Source organism: Melopsittacus undulatus, chromosome 7 (assembly GCF_012275295.1).
Source record: "Melopsittacus undulatus isolate bMelUnd1 chromosome 7, bMelUnd1.mat.Z, whole genome shotgun sequence".
Lineage (NCBI taxonomy): Eukaryota > Metazoa > Chordata > Aves > Psittaciformes > Psittaculidae > Melopsittacus > Melopsittacus undulatus.
The window spans coordinates 53,694,458-53,718,941 of record NC_047533.1 but is presented as its reverse complement, the minus strand read 5'-3'; the positions used below and the strand labels follow the sequence as shown (position 1 = coordinate 53,718,941).

General features: G+C 36.9%; 1 protein-coding gene across 3 annotated transcripts in view; it reads left to right on the top strand.

The window, feature by feature from the left end:
- Positions 1–20,571, top strand: part of PAPSS1 (3'-phosphoadenosine 5'-phosphosulfate synthase 1) — a 44,892-nt gene extending 24,321 nt beyond the window's left edge. For 2 of the 3 annotated variants that reach the window (XM_005148635.4, XM_031048513.2), the window contains exons 7-12: positions 346–457; positions 3,449–3,654; positions 4,596–4,731; positions 6,149–6,417; positions 10,166–10,395; positions 19,532–20,014. In XM_005148635.4, coding sequence (XP_005148692.1) covers positions 346–457; positions 3,449–3,654; positions 4,596–4,731; positions 6,149–6,417; positions 10,166–10,395; positions 19,532–19,670 — 1,092 coding nt within the window. In that variant the 3' untranslated portion in view covers positions 19,671–20,014. Of the gene's footprint in view, positions 1–345; positions 458–3,448; positions 3,655–4,595; positions 4,732–6,148; positions 6,418–10,165; positions 10,396–19,531 lie in introns of all 3 variants that reach the window. The other variant, XM_031048512.2, reaches the window with a different exon arrangement.
- Positions 20,572–24,484: the final 3,913 nt, after the last annotated feature.

The window sequence follows — 24,484 nt, the reverse complement described above, 5'->3', positions numbered from 1 at the left end:
GTTAAATGCAAGTGGGACTTCCTACTTAAGTTGAACTTTATCAAACATTTACAAATAAAGTTTGTTGTGTTTTTGTTGGTTTGTTTTTTAACATATGGACATTTGATCTAGTGGAAGGACTGGAAAATAGCCAGAAATATGAACAGTGAGGAACAAGTTGCTCTTTTTTTCTTAATCGTGGACACTTGGAATTCTTTGTGATTAAAATTGTAATACTGAGAAATCTATACTATCTGTGTTTCATGGGTAAATTATGATGTATTATGATTAATCATAAGACCTGATGTAAATCAGTGAGCAACAGCTTTTATTTGCTGTAAGTCTGTTTTTCCATTTCTTTACAAGGTGGATATGCAGTGGGTACAAGTGCTGGCAGAAGGCTGGGCAACACCCCTGAATGGCTTTATGAGAGAGAGAGAATACCTACAGTGCCTTCACTTTGACTGTCTCCTCGATGGTAGGGTAAAAGTCACCATTTGTAAAACTGAGCAAGATAATCCTACTTCTGAAATGTTGTTGCTTTGCTCCTTAGTGGTGATGTGGTAACATGTTATCATGCTTGCACACAACATGGGGTAAAGGAGTAAGATATAACCATCCATTTAAAACTTGATGGTTTTTTTTCTTTCTATACCTATGATTGTGTTAGAGTTTGAATGTCTTGCCTTTTTGCCTTTACAAATTATATTTCAAGTATTTTAATTTTTGAAAAACATTAAAATCCATGTTTATTATTTGTTTTGAAGAAATTGATTTTTAGAATTTAGAATTGAGTTTAATTGCTGTTTAGCTTTGTGTACCAAAAGATTTGTTCCATAGCAGTAATGAAGGGAAGGACAGCAAACTGACTTGAGGGCTGGAGCTATGGCAAGTATGAAATCAGAATTTGAGGAGGTGACTTGAGCATGGACAGTTGTCACATGTAACTGAATTACTATGACTTAGTAATTATCCTGTGATAATTTAAATGAATATATTTTATTTTGCATTACCAACTGGCTAAGAGCAAGTGTTAAGAGCAAACATTAGTTAAGGTAGTCAAGTGATAGCATCCTTGGGTTTTGGAATTTGAGGGTGATGCTTTGTAATTTTTCATTTATTCCTTTTTGAAGGCTGTTTTACTCAAGCATTTTAGGGCTTTTTCCCACTCTCCGTATCAAAGACGGGTAGGAAAAATTCCTGTCTCCCCACTTTGTTTTGCGGTACTTCTCTGCTGGAGACCAAACAGCAGAAAAAAAGTAATTTGTCTTTCAGTTCTGTGATCCAGGTGTCTGTTGTCCTTACATTGTCTAGTTCCCTTTTCTGTAAGTCTCTTGGATACTATTGTAGGCAACATAATGCCATCCTGTTATCTAAAGTTACTGTGTTGGACTGCTAATTTTGTTTTTACTTCTTTTGCCTTCTGTATGTCTATCCAGGTAAAATGTACTGTGCAGATGGCATGCTTTGCATTCAGCTGCGAAAATAGCTTGTAGCTCCTCATTCTGCTCTGTAGTCTTTTGTAAATCAGAATTTTTATAAGGCTTCTAAGACCTTATATAGGTGACTTTTTCAGATATGGCAATATTACAAGTTTTTAAACTGCTCTTGCAGCTGTTTTTAGTACTTCATGTATGCAGCAAAAAAATTTGAGTAATGAAAAATAGTAACTTACTGATGGAAAAAATCTTCAGTCCTAAGCTTCAATAGAACAGTCATGTTTCTCTACATGCTACTGTATTTCCTCCTCTTAGATATCTACTGCAACGTTTATCAATGAGAACCGTTTTGGAAAAATGTGATTGCCTTAAAGCTGCTTTGTTCCTTGAAGCAGTGACAATGGTTAAGTCAAAACAACATCCTGAAAGTTTCCTCCCTGCTAGATTCTCAGCAGCAGTCATTTTTTCAAGGGTTTGATTTTGAAGAGAGTGAAATTGTTTAATACCTACAATGCATCTCTTCCTTTGGGCTCTAGCTGGAATGTTCATACTGACTGACTTCGTCATTATGGAGGTCAGTGCAGGTGACTTTAAAGCGTAAGTTATCTGAAACAGTTTTAAGCTGACACTGTGCTCATCTGTGATTTACCAAACTCACTCGCTAATTTGCCTCAGTTTCTCATTTGTGCAGTGTCTGAAGACACATGTCAAAGATACTATATATTGGCTATTGGTTACTGACAAAATTTGAATAATCAACAGGTTTGAGATCTCAGGTTGAAATATTTATTTCCTTGTTTGCAAAGCAAAACGATTTTTTAAGTTATCAAAATGTAGTGGCAAATCACCCTCCCTGTGAGTGTTGCCAAGCTTAATCTTATGACCTAGTTTAAAGTAATTCTGAGCAAGTTCAAAACTGAACTTAGGAGGAAATGTGCAGCATGCTTTTCATTTTGCACAATGAAGGAAGGGGACCTACTTTTCTATTAAACTTTTCATCCAGCTTCATAATTTTTAACTTCCTCCCAAGTTCCTTAAAGTAAAATTGAGAGAAAGTTACAAAAAAATGTATTTCTCAGATAACAGGGAAATCAGCCTTCCTTACTTAGGGTATTGGCCTCATTAAGCCAATGGCAAACCTCCCATTAACTTCAGGGGGCTCATTGCCTTTCTCCTGGAGACCACCCAAAGGTTTTGCAATCTTTCAGCAAGTGTATGCTCATTAGAATTCCAGCCTTTGTATGAGACTCGCAGAATTTACTCCATTGGGTTTCTCAACTCTCACTCTCTTGTAGACAAGAAAAACAAGACTTCCAGCATCTAGCATTAAAGAGTGAGGACCACACATAACCTTAAAATTCAGAAACATTGGTTTAGCTTTAGAAGTAGATGGTAAGCTTTCAGCTGAACAAACTGTGTGAAATGTCTGTCTCACCAAATAGTTGTTTTTTTTTTTTTTCTGAAATACGTGTGCTTGAATCCAAATATGGTTTTAAGTAAACACCGAAAGTCACCTTTTGAAATAGTTGAATTACATATGCTAACTAGTAGATTTGGCTGCTTCTATCACATTGAACTTTTCTTATAGACCAAAAGTATGGCTACTGAGAATGGTATTTCCTTTTTACTCATTGTCCAGTCCTGTAGCAATCTGTCCTAATATTTTAGATGATCTGTTTAAAGATGTCAGTTGTGTATTTTTGCTTACTATATAGCTTGAACAAGATAATTTGAGATCCCCAAAAATCAATATCCTTAGTCTAAATAGTGTGCAGCTGTAAATACTTCCTATTTTCAGTACTTTATCCTTTCTCAGATCTCAGTGCTTGGACATTTTAATAGCTTACATATATTATGCAAGACTTCTTTCTAAAATTTGCTTGTAACCCCTGTTAAAATAAGTGCTTGAACTGTCTGTTGAGTGATACAGTCTAGACTGTAACTTGTTAGGAAGGTAAATTTTCATAGTATTGTTGATCACTGTTACTAAGGATAAAGGCTTTTATGTTTTTTTCTTCTTCACTCTGTAGGGGGAGTTATTAATCTGTCAGTGCCTATAGTGCTCACGGCTACTCAAGAAGACAAAGGAAGACTGGATGGGTGTACAGCAATTGCACTGGTGTATGAAGGTCGCCGTGTGGCCATCCTCCGTAATCCTGAGTTTTATGAGCACAGGAAAGAGGAGCGCTGTGCTAGGCAATGGGGAACGACATGCAAGGAACATCCCTATATTAAGGTGTGTGTTTAAAAGTTGAGGATCTAATCCTATTAGCTTCCATGTTTGTGGGACTGCAAAGTAAGTGAAGTTGATGTCTGTGACCAGTGTATTTCAACAGCAAAACTACTTTGAGAACCTATTAAAACATTTGAGCAGAAACAGAGGTGACTGTTCTGCTCTATGCAGCTGATAATCTGCACTGTGTGAAAATCTAATGTCAATATGCACACATGAAATGAATTCAGAATGTACTGTAGAATCTGCTACAGAAGAGGGAACTTTGCTCTCTAATTTGCCTAGAAAAAAACCCTCTGTGTATCTGGATGGACCATCAAAGCTCCTTAATCAGCAAATATATGCATTGAGAAGGCAAGAAAACTTCTGTTCTGAAGAAGAATTCTAGTGAGTGTACAATATATGTTGCCTTGTAAAGTGCTACTGTGAAATAAAGCCAAAAGCTATCCTACTTCTGATTTTATTTACTAAGTGGGTGAGTAGTTAATCAGAACTGTTTTATTTGTTACTTTTATTGCTGACCAGAATCTTGTCTGTGAGCCCATACTGAAACTGCATTTGCTTGGGTCAACTAATATAAAGTGTGCAACTTCATTGTACTTAATATATTAGGCTTTCCAGCCATTTTCTCTTTTTGTAATGTAATTATGTTGTTAAAGAATGCTGCCTACTTGTATTTCTATATATTAAAAAAATCCTTTCTTTTGAAAGAAAGGCATATACCTACTGAAGATTTGTGCATCTCTCCTGCACCATAATATGTCTGGGCTATGTTCCTGTGATTTCTTATTTATTTATTTTTTAATATATATTGACACATCAATATAAAATAAAATTAACCCACAACTCTTCCCTTGGTAAATATATGTCCCCATTGGAATGCTGTAGATGCTTGGGAGAAGCTGACAGCCAATCAAAACAAAGATTTTTCTTTCTTTTCTTAGATGGTTATGGAGCAAGGGAACTGGCTTGTAGGTGGAGATCTGCAAGTCCTTGATCGTATTTATTGGAATGATGGACTTGATCAATACCGTCTCACTCCAACTGAACTAAGGCAGAAATTCAAGGAAATGAATGCTGGTGAGTAATTTTTTTTCTTGTTCTGTTTCTTCCTGCAGAGATTTATCCAAATGTCTGCTGCCTCAGGGGCTTGCATTGTTTCAAGGATGAAGATTTTGAATGCTCTCTTAGGAGGCATTCTTTGCCTTTTACTGGTATTAATTTTTATTATCTCAGACATTGCATTGCCTAAATACACATGAAAAGCTGGTAATGCCTGAGATTCTGAATTTTATCTTTTCATTTGCAATAGACATGTTACTAATGCAAGAAAAGATAATGTCAAAATGTGGTAGAATGAGATTTAAAAATTATCAGATTTGGCTAAAACTGTAGCAGTATGATTGAGTGCTGAGCTTTCATGCTCTCCTATTTTTAAGTCTGTTTCACGTTACTCCTGGGGAGCAAAGCTTATGACATTAATGTAAGTAGACTGGTGGGAAATGAAATGTGTCACAGTTAAAAATTGTAAGTTAACCGCTAATTTAAATTGCAGAAGAAACAACAGATTTTTCTCACTAAAGAATTGTGTTAGATAAATAAGAGGCTGAGTAATATTGCAAAGCGGAGCACAATCACACATACCACCTTCATTGTGACAATTGGCTGGCAGCTGATAAGCACTTCTTAAGTGTAAGGAAAGAGGTTAACAGCAGCAATGTAGGCTGATATTGGTCCTGAGCTCCTGTCTTCTTTCAGCATAGTCAGTATTTCTAGTATCTGCCAGTTTGTGATACTTAGCTATCCCCTAAATAAATATGATACCTGAAAAAAACCTAACCCTGTTCTCTAAATGTCATTAGCTTCTTTTTGGAAAAGCTCTCAGTTATAGTGATTTTGCTGTCTTGCAGGGAACCTTAGCTCATCTTTATTTGCAGAAGGGAGAAATCCCAGTTGTGTCAGGGTTTTTCATCAAAGGGTTTGTAGTACTTTTGAATAGCAGTTAGCCTTGCTTTGTTCTTACTGTGTGTAAACTCTACTATGCTGTTTAGGTGAAGGAAGTTTACTAAGGCGCATTAAATTGCCTTTTATTTATTTCGTTGCAGATGTGTCAATTTATTCTCCTGATCATACATTGAGCCTTTAAGACAGGTAGCGTAGTTTGATTTCCTCTTAGAATTTAACATATGTTATATGCTCATGCAAATGGGAAATCCAAAGAGAAGATTATAGCTATTGGAGAAACTAGAGTAATTCTGATGAAATCTCAAAATGAAGGAAGCTGATATATAGGGGTGGTTTTGTATGGTAGTTTTTTATTAGTTTTGCTTATTGAGCATAACGATTCTTTAATAATTCATAATCCTTTAATAGCCCGTGACTACTGCTATTTCAGAGGAAAGATTGTGCCGTTTGAAGGTACATTTCAATGGTTGCACAACTCCTGATAAAATAACTTGCTTTTCTTATGTCTTTGTCTGTTTGGTTTTCTCTGTAGATGCTGTCTTTGCATTCCAGTTACGCAACCCGGTGCACAATGGGCATGCTCTTTTAATGCAGGATACTCATAAGCAGCTTTTGGAACGTGGCTACCGGCGCCCAGTTTTACTTTTGCATCCACTGGGAGGCTGGACAAAGGAGGATGATGTTCCCCTCATGTGGCGCATGAAGCAACATGCTGCAGTACTGGAGGAGGGAATCTTGAATCCAGAAACAACAGTGGTGGCTATATTCCCTTCCCCCATGATGTATGCTGGACCAACTGAGGTAGATACATCAAGAGTTTAAAACAAAAGCAAACCCCTTTGATAGTGCACTAAGGTAGTTAATGTTATGCCTGATGATTGTGCATTGTGGGTTTTTTAATGGAGAGAGGAGGTTAATTTTCCTTGGGAAACCAGACTGTCAAAGCTACCTCTGTCATCAACAAAATATTCTTCTGTGAAGAAACTTCTATTCTGTAGGATTTTGCTGGAAGTGGTAGGAGACAATATTGGGTTTATGTGTTCCTTTCTTTACAATTGTAAGGGTATGATAATGAATTAATTCTTTCTCCTTTTTTACAGTCCTTTTCAGAAGGAATTGTGAAATCTGTTGACATACAAAATAGTTGTTCTGAATGTTAAATACTTAAGTTCTATGACTGTTAAAGAAAAAGTTTTTATGTTGGAGGGCTATACACAAACTAGAAAAAAAGAGTGAGCTTTGTTTATTTTTTGGCAAACTTAATTCAGAGAGAATTATTTCAATGCTTTTGTATGAAATAATTTTTTGGCAACACTTTATTTTGAAGCCAGGTCTGGGGTTGGAATCCCTAAAGGTTTGTGGGAAACAGTAGAGAGAATAAATGCTCTCATTTGAGGGCAATTCCTTTAGGGGATATTGGTTCTCCATGTCATTACTTTCTTTTTTTTTCATTTTTTTGCTTTCATTTTTTTCCCCTCTCACCACCCCTCTCCATGAGTCACAGGAAGTTCAAATTCTGACCAGGCTCAAGAGGTTAACTTTGTGGTAGCTTTTTGATACAAGATCTCGCCACTGGAATGAACTTTTAGGCAGGTGTCTGGCCAAACAGAGCTTGCACTGCCTTTCCGTCCAGAGCAAAAACTGTAGTCCAAAGCTAGTTGAGGCATGTTGAGTGAATTACTGTGTGGGAAATCTGGTATGTTTCACATAGACTTTTTGTGGAAAGTAAAAGTAGTCTTCTACTTCAGTCTTCTATTCATGAGCATATAAGGAGGAACAAAATCCACAATCTTTATTCTAAACAGAATAAAAGCTTCCTCCTAAGCCATACAGTATTTCCAGTAACCTCAGAGTACAGCCTGACAATAATATTTGTAGCCAAGTAACAAAAGATACTCGTCCTTTAATAACTTCCCATGGGTTGTTTGAAAGACATTCTTGCCAGTTTTGTTTCTGTAGCACAAGTCTCTACAGAGCAACAAGCAGTTGTTAGTGTGTTGTTATCTACAGGATGGGTGAGGCCTTCCAGTCTGTAAAGATTTCAATGGACATGTTTCATAAGCATCAGTTTAGCATTTTTGTATTTTTAACATTCCCTGTAGTTACTTGGAAGAAAAGAAAGTTCTGTAAAAGAAAATTCTATATCAAAATGCAATAAATTCACCTGCTTAGGAAAGTAAATATGTTCTGAAGTAGTATGCACATGTAGAAATGGGACAAGAAGTACTGCTTTTAGGTCTCAGATGTGGTTTACATTGTTATAAATTGTCTTAGTCAAATAACTTACTCAAAAATGAAGTTCTTACTTGCTGTTACCCAACCTGAAATTTAAATTTCTTAACTATGCTAGAATTGTTTCAGGAAGTACGCTGCTAGCTGCTGTGGTATGCTGGAATTTTCTGTGTATGGCCCACTCTGTACTTAGAAATATTAAAATTATTAGCATAATATAGATGCTTCCATACCACCCTATATTCTTGAATAGCAGTGTAATGGATAATGGCTGTCTGCAGTCATGATGAAAACTGATACCAGTAGTACCCTTATAACTCATGACTGGTTCCTGTAAATCAGATTATGAAATTTGGACTCTGTCCATATTGACTACAAAACTTCCTCCTTGAATGGTTCCTTCAATGGTTATAGAACTAATGTAGAGCTAAGAGTTACTACTTTGTAAAATCACCTTTGAGCCTGTTGCCTAAAGCTTGTTAACATAGAACAGCAGGCACAGTGACTAAAATGTGGTTTTGTTTTATGTAAAGATTTGCAGTAGGCAGATGGATTTTTTTTTGTGTTTTTTGGGTTTTTTTTTTTGTTTATTTGTAATGGAAAGAAAATTTATTCTGCACATTGTCCTTTTACCACAAGGTAGTGGTAGCAGCTTTTATCCTGTGATTTGTGGGGTTTTTTGCCTTCTGCCTCCCCTTTTTTTTTACATTTCCCTCGACGGATGTTTGTTACCTTTCAACTTGGGAAGCTATTTAACACCACACAGTTACTGGGTAAGCCCTTTAGTTTTGTGTGAAAGTGAGGCTGGAACATAGAAGAAACTACTGTTCCATACTTGCTGATTCTTTAAACTCTTCTCTGAGTATCCTTTGGCAGATACTAAGCTGTATAGATAGTATGACAATTCTTTTAGGGAGTACTTCCCAGTATGAGATGAGAACAAACTGACATGTCCTGAAGTGGCATGCCTTTGTTACCTAAAGTAATGTAATAGTTATTTTACTTTTCCTGTACTGTGCAGTTAATTTTTTTATTCTATAGAAAATATTACATATATCAGAATGACTTTAAAAAAATTCACCAACAACCCTATAACATAGTAAGTCTAAAAGCTGGCATAAGTGTAACCTACCTAATGGTCTAGAGTCCAGTAAATACTGCAAAAAGTCCTTGGGAGACAAAAATCATCTCGCCGTATTTCATAAGAGATACACTTCTAAATAATTTGAAAGTATTTCCTTGTAGAGTTTGGATGATTGAATAGTCTGCAGAATTTCCTTTAAAGTATCTTTTATTTTTTTTTCTATTTTTTACCTTCAGTATTAAGAGAGATATGAGAGGTAAAAAGTAAAAATTAAGTTGTTAGTTATGAAACCACTCATTTTGAAATGTGCAGTGGGTAATGTGGAAAAGCTGTTTGTCAGTATTTACAGTACTTCAAATACTAGGTGAAGAGAGTTGGTGCATCCAAGCAAAAATTCAGCAAATCTTAAGTTTCTGATTTTGACACTGATTCTTCCCCATTTCATACAGAGGTGTTAGAAACAAGTTATTTCAAAATAATCAGGGAAAAGAGACTAAGTATTTACTAAAGGTGGAGTTGCCTTATCATTTTTCATCTTAGAAGCTTGTGGTATGAGTAGGCAGCCTTAGTGGTCTGAAAGCCTGTTCTAAGCATTCATGTGCGGTATGTACCTAGTTCTTACGTCCTTTGGATGTTAATATTGACACAGATTAAGTGTTGAAGCCCTTCCTTGGGCAACACCCTTGCCACATGCACCAGGTAAAAATGCAGACCATGGGTAATTTTTTGTTTTTAATGTGTAGAGAGGTTGGCTAGATCACTCATGAACACTGTGTTTAAGTAGCCTATATTGTCTTTCTTCCGTTAAGGTGTTTGGCAGCTATCTATGGTCAGAGTGTCTTTTTAGAGAAATTACTGTGATATACTGTGGTATACTGCTACATCCCAGTCAGCTTCCCAAAGGAAAAAGGATGGAGGGTGACAACATCAGAAAGAACTGAAATAAGAAATGGATGAGCTCTGTCTTTCTTGCCCTGATTATACTATTCCAAACACTGTGCTAAAGTAGCACTTTTAAACATCTGAATGTGCAAATGAAATGGAGGAATATTATGCCTTAGTTATTAAGTTTGATGGTGATTCATATAATTGATTCTTTGTTTTGTGGTGACTCCATAGTAAAAGTAATGTCTGATTAGGGAAAAAGTGGTAATTATACAATGTATGTACATTTTAAGGGTCGTATTTTGACCATTTTCTTCTGTTAACTGTTTTTCCATGTATCTGTTCTAGGTTCAGTGGCACTGTAGAGCACGGATGGTTGCAGGAGCTAATTTCTACATTGTAGGACGAGATCCAGCAGGAATGCCACACCCTGACACTGGGAAAGATCTGTACGAACCTACCCATGGTGCAAAAGTGTTGACAATGGCTCCAGGCCTCCGAGCGCTGGAAATTGTACCCTTCAGAGTTGCAGCCTATAATAAGAAAAAGAAGTGCATGGATTATTATGACTCTGATCAGTAAGTTGTATTTTTGTTTTAAGACTTTTTGAGCAATAGCTGCCTTTTACTCCCCCACCCACATAAAAAATTAATCTTTTTAAATTAAATTCATATTGTTCAAAGATGGCAGTGTTTAGATGTGGCCTTAGATCATAAATGCAACTTGACTTCAGCATGATTTGGGTGCAGTTTCACAGCACAACAAAACTGATCCAGCTTTAGCTGCCACTGGGAGCTCCCATTTTCCTCCCAGGTACTGGAGGGTAATTCTGGAACATGTTGGTACAGAGTGCTAAATCCATAGAAAAATACCACTCTTTATTTTAATGGTAAGATTAGCTTTCTGCTGGTTTATCTTTCTAAATATACTTCTCACGTGTCAGGTATGCATCAGATATGATTGAAGAGAAGCAGTAAGAGAGTGCAGCAGGGAGATGATTGTGGACAAGAGAGGATGACAAATTATTTGTTATTTGCTCTGCTGTAAACTGGGCCAGGGTTTTCAGCTTTTTGTTTGTTTGTTTGGTAGGCTTTGATCCAGTTACATGACAAGTAATTCCACCTTCTGCATGTTCCAGTATTTCACTCATGTGGCACTCATTCCAAAACTCACTGTATGTGCTGCTGTAATGCCAAATGAATGGGACTGGGAAGGTGACTTGTCACTTTAGCTTACACCTCTTTATTCACATTATTGAACCATACTTTTTTATTACATCAAAGTGCAGTTGAAGTTAATACTGAAACGTAATCTGTCAAGCAAGATGTTCTTTAAAAAAAGGGAAAAAACAACTTTTTCTATGTTCTATTTCCTACTGCCTCTGAGTATGTCTGAACACCACAGTTCATCTTTGAAAGCATGAAATCAGCATGGGATGGATTGATCTGTAAAACTGAACACATAATTTGTTCTTCAGCTGCTTATGCTGCAGTTACACTGAGTATAAATGTCTCCAAGAATGTCACTGTGGCCTGTGACAAGTATTCAGCAGTTTGTCTTTCTTACCATGAATTATGTTTATTTGTAGAAAGTGTGCTTGACCTTGTTTGTAAGTTATTTAACTGCTTTGTATTTCAGCAGTAAATTCCACCTGAGCTAGTCTGCTTTTATTTTGGAAAGCAGCAAAGTATTATTATCTCTTACATAACTAAATATAACTTTATGGTATGCTTTTCTGTTGTTTGGAAATCATAAGCAGCATGATAAAGGCAAATCTGTTGAAACCTGACAAAAATTAAAATAGGTTCACTGTGTGTTAGTGTACAGCATCCATATGTGTTTAGAAATTTGATGACTGACTACACTGCAGATGTTTTAAAATTGAAGCTAATCAGGGAGGCTTATAATAGCAGCTGTAGTTTACTGATGTTCTTCCTTCCTCCTCCCTCCCACATAGGGAGCATTCCAGTGTAAGGTTTTCCTTAGAGCTGTAAAGCTTATCTGTGGATGGCATTGCAGCAGGTTTTGTCAGTTTTGTTTTTTTTTTTTCTCAAGTGAAACTATGGACACTGGCATCAGATCAGAGACCTATGCCCACATACATGCGATATTTTCATTAGGAGTAAAATAAGATGCTCCTGGTGTATGTGATATGAAAATCTTTCTGAATGTATTGCTTCTTAGCTAGCTGTTGAACACTTCACTGCCTTTATGCCTTTCACTATTTGAAGGGTATTTAGAAGTTCTCAGTGGTGTGCACAATAACTAGATTGTGATGTAAATACAGATAGTTTTATGCGAACCTGTATACGTTATAAAATTTAAGTTCAAAAGGATGTTGTTGTAGATACTGTGGGTATTGTTCTGATTGTTGTCCACATAATTCAGCAATTTTAGATGATAAATACACCAAGATGTCACTTCTTAATTTGGAATAGAAGGAGAGTGTGAGAGGCCAGAATTTCCATTTCATGTAACAGAAAATCTTTGTAGAAGAATAGTGATTCAGTGATTATTGATACTGTACTCTTAGTGGGATAGATACAATTTAGATCAAAGGGAGTAAAATTGTACCTCTGTCGTTAGGCAATGCAAATGATAATAAAACCCAAAAAACCAAACAGTCTGTGGTAACAAGATTTGCTTTTTGTCACACACTGCATTATGCCCACCCTGTTACCTTTTCATCATGTCTGTAGGGACACTTTGGTTTGAGGCTTTTTTTTTCCTGTTCTTGTACTACTAGTGTGCAGTTCTACCCTGCTGCTTTCAGAAGGTAAGAGATTATTTGTCCTGTCCTTCCCCTCGATACTGTTTGTAAAGCACAGGGTGGACTGGAGTGTGGCAGCAAGCCTCTAGGTGGCAATGCAGACACATGTAGACTCCCTGAAGAGAGCCGTTACAGCTCCTTCTTGTCAGGCAGAGCACTGTTGTAGGCTCCAGAGAGAGTTAGAGCTTGAGTGGGTACAGCTGGCTGCATTTCAAGATAGTCTGTGTAATGCTGGAAATGTGGCAAACTCCTGGACCATGTGGTATTTGACTGTAAGGAGCATGGCAAGGAATAGAGGATTGTCTGGAAATATATCAGAGGATCAGTGCTGATGGAAGACCATTGGGTAGGAAATAGTGATGTTCATGGAAATCTTTCCAGAGCTTACCTGGTGAAAAACACTGCATGTAAATGTGGGGAAGAACATTGTATGCATAGATGCATAGCTGTGACTTGTTTTAGAAAGGGGCAACTTGAATTTTATTGCACCTTTCTCAGTTCTTCAAAGCTTGAAGATTTGGCAGCCAACAAGGCAATTCAAGAATTTACATTACTAATGGATGCGCAGGATGTTATGGCAAGAGGCTTTCTCTTGGACTGAGCTATAGATCAGTTGTGTGTCTGGGCTGCTGGAAGTAGTTACTCTTTCCCCAAGTACTCATCTCCTACTCTTTCAGGCCTCCTATACTCCTGTGTTTGGAAGATGCTTGCGAGAAACTGTAATAAACAGTCTGCCATCTTGGATGTCTTTTAATTTGGCAGAGTGGGATCCATACCAGACTTGGCAGTAAAGACATGCAGAGGTTATTGCAGTTGGGTTCTTTGCTGATATTAGTGACTTATCCTTGTGCTTCTGAAGGCAATCCCAAGCCATGGGGACAGAGTGGGATGTATCTTTGGCTCGCAGTGGGAGGCTACCAAAAGCTTGATCCAGCTGCCAGAAGGATGCCTGACAAGTTGGTGCTGCAGCATCAGCAGTGGCAGAGACTTGCTTTGCTTGTGATATCTCTAGACACTCATGCTCTGCTTTTATGGGAAAGAAGTTTGTTTCTCACTTCCCTTAGTATCTTCTAGAATGTTTGCTGCCCTCAGAGCTTTAGTAGAGCCTGTCTCTCTGCCTGGGAGCAGACTGAAGAACGTGACTGTTGGGTGTCAGGGGCTTGTGCTGCTGTTTGACAGTGTTGAGCTGCTGTGGTACTGTGTTGGAGCTGACGGTTGTCTGCAGCAACTGTAGCTGCAAAGTGGTGCACAGAATTTAATGTGTATAAATTGACTACAGTTACCCTTTAAAATAATAAGACTTGTAAACAATCAATGACTTGGAACTATATTTGTATTTTACCTCATGAAGCCAGCACAATTTTTAGTTCTTCTTGGACATTTTAGAATATGTTTAGCACCTCTTGAAATTGCAGTCTTAAAACATGGTTTTGAAAAAGATGTGTGTAAAACTAAGATTTAGGAAAGGGTTTTGAGGAATGCATTTGAAGTGATGCATAGCAGCGCAGGTAGAGTTGACTTCATTTTATTTTCCCTTTGTCAAAATGGGGATATTAAAAAAAAAAAATCCTTTGTGTTGTTACTGAAATCAGATAACAAACCTAATCTGTGTTTCTGTGGGAAACCCTGAGCATTTCCACTTGCATACAGTCTGAAGGAAACAATATATATAAGTCTTTTGCTTATAGTTTTTATCCTTTTAGAATTCACAGGTTTTTTTGATTAATAATTGAACACGTCCAAATGTGTTCTGGAAAAGTTTATGGGGAGAATTCTAGTTATAATGGAGAAATGAAAAATGAATGTCTGGCTTGTGAACCACTATTAAACTGAAGTGTAAAGGACAAACAACCAAAGAACCAACCAACCAATAAAAACAGCTCCCTCACTCCCCCAGAAACCCCAAACCTAACCCTACCCAATGCTAAAATCCCTTCAGAAAAACTTAGTGTGCTTCTTCAGCCAAAAAGGCCTCTCAGTTACCACAGACAAGTGTAATTTGGGATTGGTGGCTTAATAATAGTAGCTGTTTGGGTGAGCAGATTCCCAGTTCTTTACAGAAGATCAGTCCTATAAAATGCAGCCACAGACTGCTGCTGAGAAAAAAAATTATTAAGAAAGGAAATTAGTCTGGCAATTAAATAAGCCACAGCAGTGTCTGGAAAAATGGATTTCTTTCTGGCTTTTTTTTTTCCTTGCTCCCCTGAAAGAAAACTGATGAGATCATTTTGGCTAAAAGAAACTCGTAGGTAGGGTTACTGGAGCAGCCTCTTCATCCTTTCTGTAATGTGAATTACATGGGTATCTGTGAAGAGGAGAGATTTAAACTTTACATAGTTTATTCCCAGGACCTTTAATATGTTGTCACGACTGCTATAGTACTATCAAATCATACTTACAGAACAACTGTTCCAGCTAAGTACATGCTGTTCCCAGATTTGTTTGGTGTGCTACATGATTTTTAAAATGATAGTACAAGGCTGAGATAAGAACACTTACTAATTTAGCTATATGAAATACAGTTTATCAGTTAACATTAGCGCATAATTTAGGATACATTAAAACACTACAGCAGCTCAGAAGACTTAAACACTCATGCAATCAGAACTTCATTCATAGCAAGTAAAGGATTTTCTTTGCATATGTTAATTATTAAGTATGTTGTTATATTCTGCTTTCACAGAGAGTTTGTGGCAAGTTAGGTTTTGTACCTAGCTGATATTAGCCAGTTCATTCAGTATCATGGGGCATTCTCAAAGCATAACATAGACTGACATAACAAAAGACTTGACACTGTAAGGGTTCAGCATTCTGTTCCTGTAGGAGCTATGGTGCATGTTGTGACTTCATGCTGCAAAGGTAAATTTAAAATTGGTGGAAATCCTTCTGAAAAGTGTTGTAAGGTTAAACTTCACCTCATGACAGATCCTGCTCAGGAAGCATGAAGCTGGAGAAGAGAATTGTTAAAAGACCTGTTAGAAGGTGCTGAGGCTCTGGAATGGGTTGCCCAAAGAAGTAGTGAATGCTCCATCCCTGGCAGTGTCTTAAGGCCAGGTTGGACAGAGCCTTGGCCAACATGGTCTAGGGTGAGGTGTCCCTGCCCATGGCAGGAGCTTGGAACTTGATGATCTTGGGGTCCTTTACAACCCTAACTGTTCTATGATTCTGTGACTGAACCCCAGATAAGGAAACTGTGAATTTTCCTAGCAGTTAATCATATCTGAAGTCTACCAGCCGAGTAGAACATGGCAGTCATTTTGAAGCCAGACTAGGGTGAATAAGTCATGTTACTGTTTTATTTCCATACACTTGTTTCCAAACCCCTTATTTTTATAAACAGGCAAACCCATGAGTGAGTGGTCTGTGCTTTTATAATGAGTCTTGTATTTAAAAGTAATTTGTTAAGATCTTGAGAGCACCAGAAGTTGCCCTCCACAGAGAACAGGAATTTCAAGAGGTCTTTTGCACAGTACCAGATACCCTAACAGAAGGTTGGGGTTCCCCAGGGAAAAATCAATTATGTAATATATTTTACACTTAGATTAAACCTGTAGGGAATAGTTGTTGAAATGGAAAAAATATTCTCTTCAATCACTTTCAGGTACTATATTGACATCTCAGAGATGCAGTTTCCTTGTAGGACTGTGGGCTACTTCATGCAGTTGTTTCCCACTTGCAAACTGGTGATAACAGTTCTTGTGACAAAACAAAGAAGCTGGGTCTTTGAACTCAGCCTCACACACTGCTCTTGGAGTGCTTGAGTTCATGAAACCTAAAGAGCTGTCATTGTTGCAGAAATCACTTGTGGTATTATGATAAAAAATAACTGCTGATCAAACAGAAAAAAGGGTAATCCATTTAAGAGATTAAAACATTAGTTTTTGTAAGAGAGAGGAAAGAACTGGTGTCTGAATTCTTAATCTTCTGTGCCTGATTTGTAGTATTCTTTGAGTCCAACGCTCAGTTATTGTGAACAGTTTGAAGATTAATTAACAGCAAAAATTTGATCCTATATTATTCTGAATAAATAACTGCTTTTCAAATACAGTATACTATCATGTGCATCTGTGGGTGTCTGTATATGCATATAGCTTTGTGTATGTGAAAGGAAGGCACAATGTGACGTGTAAGAAAAGATTCCTTTTCTCTTTTTGCTAGATGTATGAGAGCACAGCAAAGTTAACATATTTTCTGTCTGCCTTGCTGTGTCCTCCACAAGCAAGGAGATTTCACAGCATGCGTATGAAAGACTTTTTCCGCGCTTTGAGTGTAGGTAGGGGTCTAGGATGCTATGCCATGGAGTAAATACCAGTCTTGATTTAATAGGTTTCAAGACTGGTTTTCAGTTGTCAAATTTTTGTTGATTTATTTTTGCCTTTTTTTTCTTCTTACTTTTGGAGAATGCTTTTAATTGCATTGTCACCAAATATTACGTCAATACCAGTCAACCTCAATTTAGCAAATCATAGTAAAAGGTCAAATCAGTATTACAAACACTTACTAACATGGATTGTGGCTCAAACAGTGCCAGTTTCAGCAGACACTGAATGAAAATTAAAAGGCACTTAAATCTTATGCTTAGGAAAGTCTTAGCTTAAGTTTCATTGAGAGTCATTCCAAATCTCACTTGAGAATGGAATTTGGATGGCTTTGATGTTTATATTTCATAGCAGCTTTAATGGTCAACTATTTCCCTTTCTTATGTTCTACTCAAATCCATTTTATGTAGGGTAACTGCTGCTATCTTTAAAATTAACTGGACAAAGTTACTTGACACTACTTTCTAGCTTCTTTTTTCTACAAAAGCAAATTACTCATACTGGTATGTTTTATTTCAAAATGCTCAAGGTTCACATAGGTGAACATCACAGTGCCAGTACTGATAAGGTATTTCTGTTTAGGGGAAATCTCAGTTTCAGATATTCAATAGATTTGATTTTTACCATTAGTAAAGACAATGAGTATTCAATGGTTATTCAGATACTCCGGTTTAGGTATGAAACTGGAGGTCAAACTGGAAATAATAAAATTGCAAATGCAGTAATTTTAAAAAAGGCAAAATTACTTGTTTCAGTGTGCAGTATATATTCTCAAAGTACTATTTGTGATGTACCATAAATTTAATGATTACTAATTAAAGTAATTATGTTTTAAAGAAAAATCTTCAAAAGAGAAGTTTGGGATTATGAGAGGGCATCGTTAGTACTTTTGTATAATTTAATAGATTTTTGAAACAGTTCTAGAAATGAGATGCTGAAGGTAGTGTTTCTTTAGTGCTCCTTGCTCATGTTTTTCTTTCCTTTTCTTGAAGTTTTTATAAATAATTCTAGCTCCTTTTTGTGTTTTTTCTCTTTCTTGATATTTCCAGTGCCTAGAGCTGCTTTTTATGCATCTAGGGATAAGCAGCTGGAAGAATTGGGGGTTTTATTGACTTATATGGCATATATAAATTTATTGTCTTAGTACATTACTACCACCCTAGAATTAACCAAACTTACCACTTTCCCACATATGTTTTATAGAAATAGTTCTTTGCAAAGCATGCAAGTTACCTTCAAGCACTGTTAGTGACCAGGTGAACAGTAGGCATGTCTCTGCCAAGGAACAAGATTTTCAGCTATTATAAATAAGCGACATAACATTTTTTCCCGTGGGATTGCATCAACTTTAAATTTTCATTTTGATGTAATTTGTATTTAGCAGAATTCAGGAATTCACAGTCCTGAATTGCGAGCAATAAGAAAAGAGCATTTATGGTAGTGATGCTGTGTAAATGTATACAATCCAATTCAAGTCATGGGGCTAGTGATTTTTTGAAGGGAATTGTGAAATGCTTTCTGCAATGTGCTAACTTCCATACCCTACTGAGCATAGCTCTGCACTTAGAGCCAAGTTCTAACCTCTGATGCACACACTTGGCTCTTGTTTCTGTAAAAGGCATATGCATCTGAGATAAATATTTGGGTTTTATTTGAGGCAGACAAGTAAAGAATGTGTAATGCACGCATGTTGCAAATTGGGCAAATGGCATAAGCAAAATTGCATGTTTAGTTTAAGAATAAATCATTTCTCCTTTCAAGCATTTGGTAGAACTCTGGCATTCTTGTCTTGCTTTTACTATTTCAGTCTCGTGGGGACTAAGGGTTTAACTTGTGGAGCTTTTGGTGCTTATGCCACATACCTGACAAGTTAATATTAATTTAGATTGTCATGTTAATAAAAACATCTTTAGGGGAAGATATTTTTATTATTCCCCTCCTCCTTTCTCTTTGAACTGTGTGTACCATATGCATGTATAGATACATATATGCATGCTCAGTGGCTTGCAATGGCTCAGCTGTGAAGCTTACCTCTACACTCTGAGGCTTTTACTTTCTCTGTTCTGCAAACAGTCCTTCACTAAGATGTCGTGCAATGTTTTTTTTTTTCCCCATTTTCTCCTGGAATTGAAATGATCTTCCTCAACCAGAACTGGAAGCTTCAACCAGCACATAGGGCTGGTCTGCTGCTATGGCAGGGCAAGATGCAAAATAGGATGGCTGCTGATGCTTGGCAGAGAGCTGAGACGGGGTGGAGGAGATGGTTTTCTCTAAACAACAATTCTGTGTGTTTTCATAGAGAGTGAGCCAGGCTAGATGGAAGAACAGTCTCGATTCAGTCCCCTGGAGATCAGTTGGACCATGCTGCTAAACCTCAGGAGTTACCTAATCTGAATATAGTGGAGGGTGTATATTCTAGAGATTAACTGGCATTGCCGGCCAAAAGTCTGGTAATGACAGTTGCTACAAAGCATTTATATGCCCAAGAAAAAAATGATAAAGTATCAGGCAAGCAGAAGAATATGAGCAACTTTGCCTGCTTTTAAAATATGTTCTTTTTTCTTCCCTCTTTTTCCTCTTCCTTCCCCCCTCTCTCCCCCCTTCTTCTTCCACCTACTCTCTCAGCCATGAAGACTTTGATTTTATATCGGGGACCCGCATGCGCAAGTTGGCTCGAGAAGGACAAAACCCACCGGAAGGCTTCATGGCTCCTAAGGCTTGGACTGTGCTGACAGAATACTACAAATCCTTGGAGAAGGCTTAGGCCTCTTATTAACCGCAGATCAACCTTTGACGCCTGATTTGTTTACGAGAAGGGGACCACACAGTCACCGTTCATGTTGCTTTGTTGTGGTGTCTGTCAGGAAGTTCTTCTCTGAAAACAGACTCTTTCTGCTTAACTTAGCATCATTCTTTGCCTATCCTTATGGGTTCTATTATGTCCTGGCACCTAACTAGATGCTGTTTTTAATGTCTTCTCTTTTATTACAGTTAATATTCTTGCAGTAGGATTTTTAACTCTTGTCATTTTTTATATTTTATTGTCTCTGTCCTATGACATCTGCAGTTGTTAAATAGATGCAGCTTTCTCATATGTTATTTAAATTGTTGGGTAGTGTCTGGTTTTAGTAGTTTGTAGGAGAAAATGCAATGGTTAGATGCTTAACTGTGGCTAGATTATCTATAAATTGAAAAAGTAAATAAGTTTTAAGACATCCATAAAAGTGTCTTCATCTTTATCTCATCATCATCTCCAGAAGCACTTAACATTAATTTCTCATTATATGTAATCAAAAAGCAGAGATTTTTTTTATATACCATAGTTATTTTTTTTTGCTTTCTTCATATAGTTTTGGGATTCATTGAGCTGTCTGGTGATTCTTTTGTGCTGTGGACCTGTGAAGATGGCCAAGAAGTGAATAAAAGAAAGTATCTAGTTTTCACTTTGAATTGATAACTAATCCAAATTTTTTTTTAATGTATGTGCTTGTTTCCATATATGTCAGTAGGGAATGTTCTGTTTCATTTTATATAACTGGACAGTTTTTGGTTACAGATGTACTTGTTCAGCTTATTAGAACTTAAAAAAAAAAGAATGTCAGACCAATCTTGAATTCATGTTTAATTATTGCAAGAAAAATAAAAAAATTCTTTACATATTGGCATATGCTGTGATACAAATGTTCATTCCTGAAGTTATTTTTTTGGCCATGTTTCAAGGTGTCCAAAGAGTAGCTTCTTTTTCTTGTTTCAGCTTTGCTTGAAAGACAAAGCATCTGTTCTTTTCCTAGGATTCTTTGAAAATCCTGAAGTTTGTTAATTTAGTATGCAAAATGTTAACTGCTAAAGGAAAACATAAAAAGTGAAAAGTAAAATGCTTCAAGTGTAAAGTAACATTGACCTATTGGGATTGATAACATTGGGATCAATAACATTGGGATCAATATTGGAATCAAGGTTTGCAAGTAGTCAGTGTCAGTGTGAAATTCATAACCCCTCTTAGTCTTTTAGCTAGAAGCTATCTCATATCCTTGTCACAGAAACTTGCTTTTCTGTTCTTAACAGGAGGAACCAGCTCAAAACTGTTTTTAAAACATTGATGCTGGCATGCTGCTGAGCTTGGATGAAGCATATGTTCATCTAGAGTCTTTTGGAGATGGGGAAGGTTGTGACGTAAGGATTTAATAGCTGGAATTAATGCTACTTGCAATCTTTGTTTACTTGTTTAAAGTAACCAGTATTTAAGATATACTTTGAGAATTACCTTCTGTTTTATTCCTCTGCCTCATTGAAGAGATGTAGAAAGTATATTTTAATGGGATTCTTACCTCTGACTGACAGAAAGTAAGGCAGAATTGGGAAAAGTCAAGAGGCATATTTATTAGTGAACCACAACAATAACTTGAGACTGTGTTTTGGTAAGGTGAAGCTTATTTCTTCAGAATTGCTGAACAAATTTTTTTCAAACTTGGTTTTCTTTTTAGATTGTATCAATATGTAGGATGTGTGAAATCCAGAATAAAGAGCCAGTTCATCTGTATGCAGCTGTTCATGCAAAACTTCAAGTTTAACTATGAAGTTAGCAGTTGCTAAAATGGGATTTGCTGTTGGAAGTTGAAGTTTGGACTCTTTGCTGTCAGGTTTGATTCTTCTGCTTGCTATGATGAAGCATAATAAAAAGTATTTTTGCAATATAGCAAACAGGACTACAGAAGTGAGTGTTTTTAAAGTGCTACGTGTGCTACGTGAAATCTTGAAGATACAGGGCAGTGGTGAGCATGAATGTGAATCATCCTGTAAAGTTAACTTAGAAGCAGGAATGCTTTCAAGCAAATTAATACAGTGATAACAAATAGATCTAGTTTTCATAATTTGCTGGTTTGATGCTGAGCCCCTGTTATAGTGCTTCTGGAAAGTATTCCTTGCAAGTGTCCGTATTAAAGAAGCTTTCAGGTTTATTCTAAGTTTAAGCCAATGGCCATGGCATTCCCAGCATAATGTTGATTGAAAACAGGAGCATCTGGTCAATTTGTGAGCAGGACTTGCTCTATGCAACAATATTTTTCTGTATCATATAAGTTTTCATTGTAGAGTTTAATTTTTATCTCTTGTTTGCAGCTGCATTATTTAAGGAAATCATACCTACTGGAAAGGGCTACCCCAGAAATTATTCTTTTCTAGTGTCTCTCTTTAGCTTTTCTCTGTTTTATCTCAATGGATAGTAAGTTATCTCAGTTGGCCAATCTTACTGTTCTGCTTTTTAACAGTAGGTTCAATTTCAGTAACAGTGTTAACGGCATGTTTGAGGCTCTTCTGAGACAACAGTTGGGTATCTTCCAGGGGGCAGCAACAGGACTAATGAGGTGATGGTGGTTTCACCCAACACCTGTCTTCACACACCTGCTCTGTCACCAAAAAACAATAATCACAGGAACATGCCATACAAAAGTAGTAATACTTTTGAAACATGTTATGGATATAAAGACAAGCAGGTCCTAACTTTCAAACTGGGAAAATAAAAAGCTGCATTGTCTTATTTCTTCAGTTAATAAACCAATTATTTTTTTTTACTGGAAAAATACCGATATGTACATTAATCACAAGTCTAAGCAGCCTTATAGGTATGTTCTTTTCTTATGAAGAACAGCAAAATAAGCTTGCAAGTGCAGCCTTTTTTTTTAAAAAAGATTGTTTTGCTTTAACAGTCAATAGAAGTTTTCCTGTTTATTAAGATGAAAAATGTCAAAATGTGTTCCTCCTGCCTCCCACTTTCTGCCTCCACCTTATAAATGGTTCTTTACCTGCTACTCTTGCACAGGATAATTTATGGCTATTATCCTGTGACTTTTGTAGAGTCTCAGTGTGATTATTCACTTCTAGCTGATCATTCTGATATATTGAGTGTTTGATGTATGAAAGTAATAACACTGCCTATCTGTATGGGTGTTACAAGGACAATCTGTGCCCAGCTTTCCGAAACAGGATGAGGTGGGTGGAGATTACCAAACCCTAATCCTTGCGGTCCTATAATGGTACAAAACTACTACCTTTTTGAGGTGAAATGATTAATTCCAGATGACTGATTTTGAGTAACTTCAGAAAGCAAATTTTCATGGCTGAAAATTCTGGTTTCCTATGTGAACTCCTGTATGCCTGTTTTTGACTACCATGAATATTCAGAGTAACTTCTCAAGTAAGGATTTACAGGTTGTGATTGAGAAAGAGTAAATGAATGCTGAGGATGCTGAATTCCATTTTTTTTTTCTTTCAATAGGGGATCTGAGCACTAACAACTCGGTAATAGAGGTGTGAAATGGAAAATGTGGACTAGGTCATGGGTTTTTTAGATGCAGTTTGGACCTAACAAAGCTTCTACATGTGCAACAATTCAGTAGAAGTCAAGAGGTTAGGAAATGAGTGGATATCTTGGTGTGGTGGTGATGATGGTGGAGGAAATAGAACAGGGTTACCATGAGCTGTGTATCAATATTATAACTAGCTTGAATTTGGACCTTCCTTGCTTTTTGTATTTCCTTAATAGAGTAGTCCAGATCGTTTTCCTTTCCTGATGGATTGAAGGTGCTAATCAATGAATTACTCCCTTTCCGTAGAAACAGTGACAACTTCAAAAATGTGTGTTGTGTAATTATCTCTTTCTATATTTACACACATGTCATCCTTTGTATCTCTGGTCATGAACCTTTATACTTTTGTGCTAGACACTATAGGAACACAGAAAAAAACTCTCATCTCTGCTTCCCTGTGAGTCAGAAAGTAAGTTTACTGCGTCCATAGCAGTGTCTGCAAAGAAAGGGAATGAGGAACCTATTCCTTTTAATATAGTAGAATCCACAGGAAAAAATAAGATGGAAACTGAATCTGCATTGAACTTTGTGTGTGTGTCTGTTTATCCATCTATAGAAACAGGATTTACTGTGGTACTTGAACACCAGTAAGAAATGTATACAAATGCTATTCTACTTTTCTAACCTGACACAGAATCTTTCACCATCACCTGTAAAATAATAGGGACTTCAGCTTCTAGCGAGTTGGCCAAATTAAATGCTGGAATGAAAGCAACTGGTAGCTCAGAATTAGTAGTTTGTTGTTCTTTATGAATTTGTCCTGGAAACTTGCTTATCAAAACTCCTGATTTATATTGTTAAAGAGGAGAGTGGCGATAGTTCCATTTGTCATGTTTAGAGTTTTTTTTTACAAGATGGAGCTGAGAAGCAAGATTGCTAAGGGTAAATCTAAAGTCTTCAATGGCCAATTTGTTGGATGTGGGAGTTCCATGCCAGCAGCCAAACTGGTGTCAGATAATCAGGGGATTTAAAAGAAGACCGTCCTGAGTTTTCTGCTGAGTTGTGTTGTTTTACCTTAAAAGAGCCTTCAGGCTTTCTTCAAGTTTGCTTTCTCATTCACAAAAAACTTTTTGATTAAGAATATAGCTGGGTTTTTACTAGGATTTTGAAGTGTCCATTGAAGGGTTTTCTTTGTCTCTTGCAAACTCTGTGTCTGCTCCTGTGGTATTAGGATTTTTTTTTTTACCTGGATCCCTTTTTATTATTTAGTCTT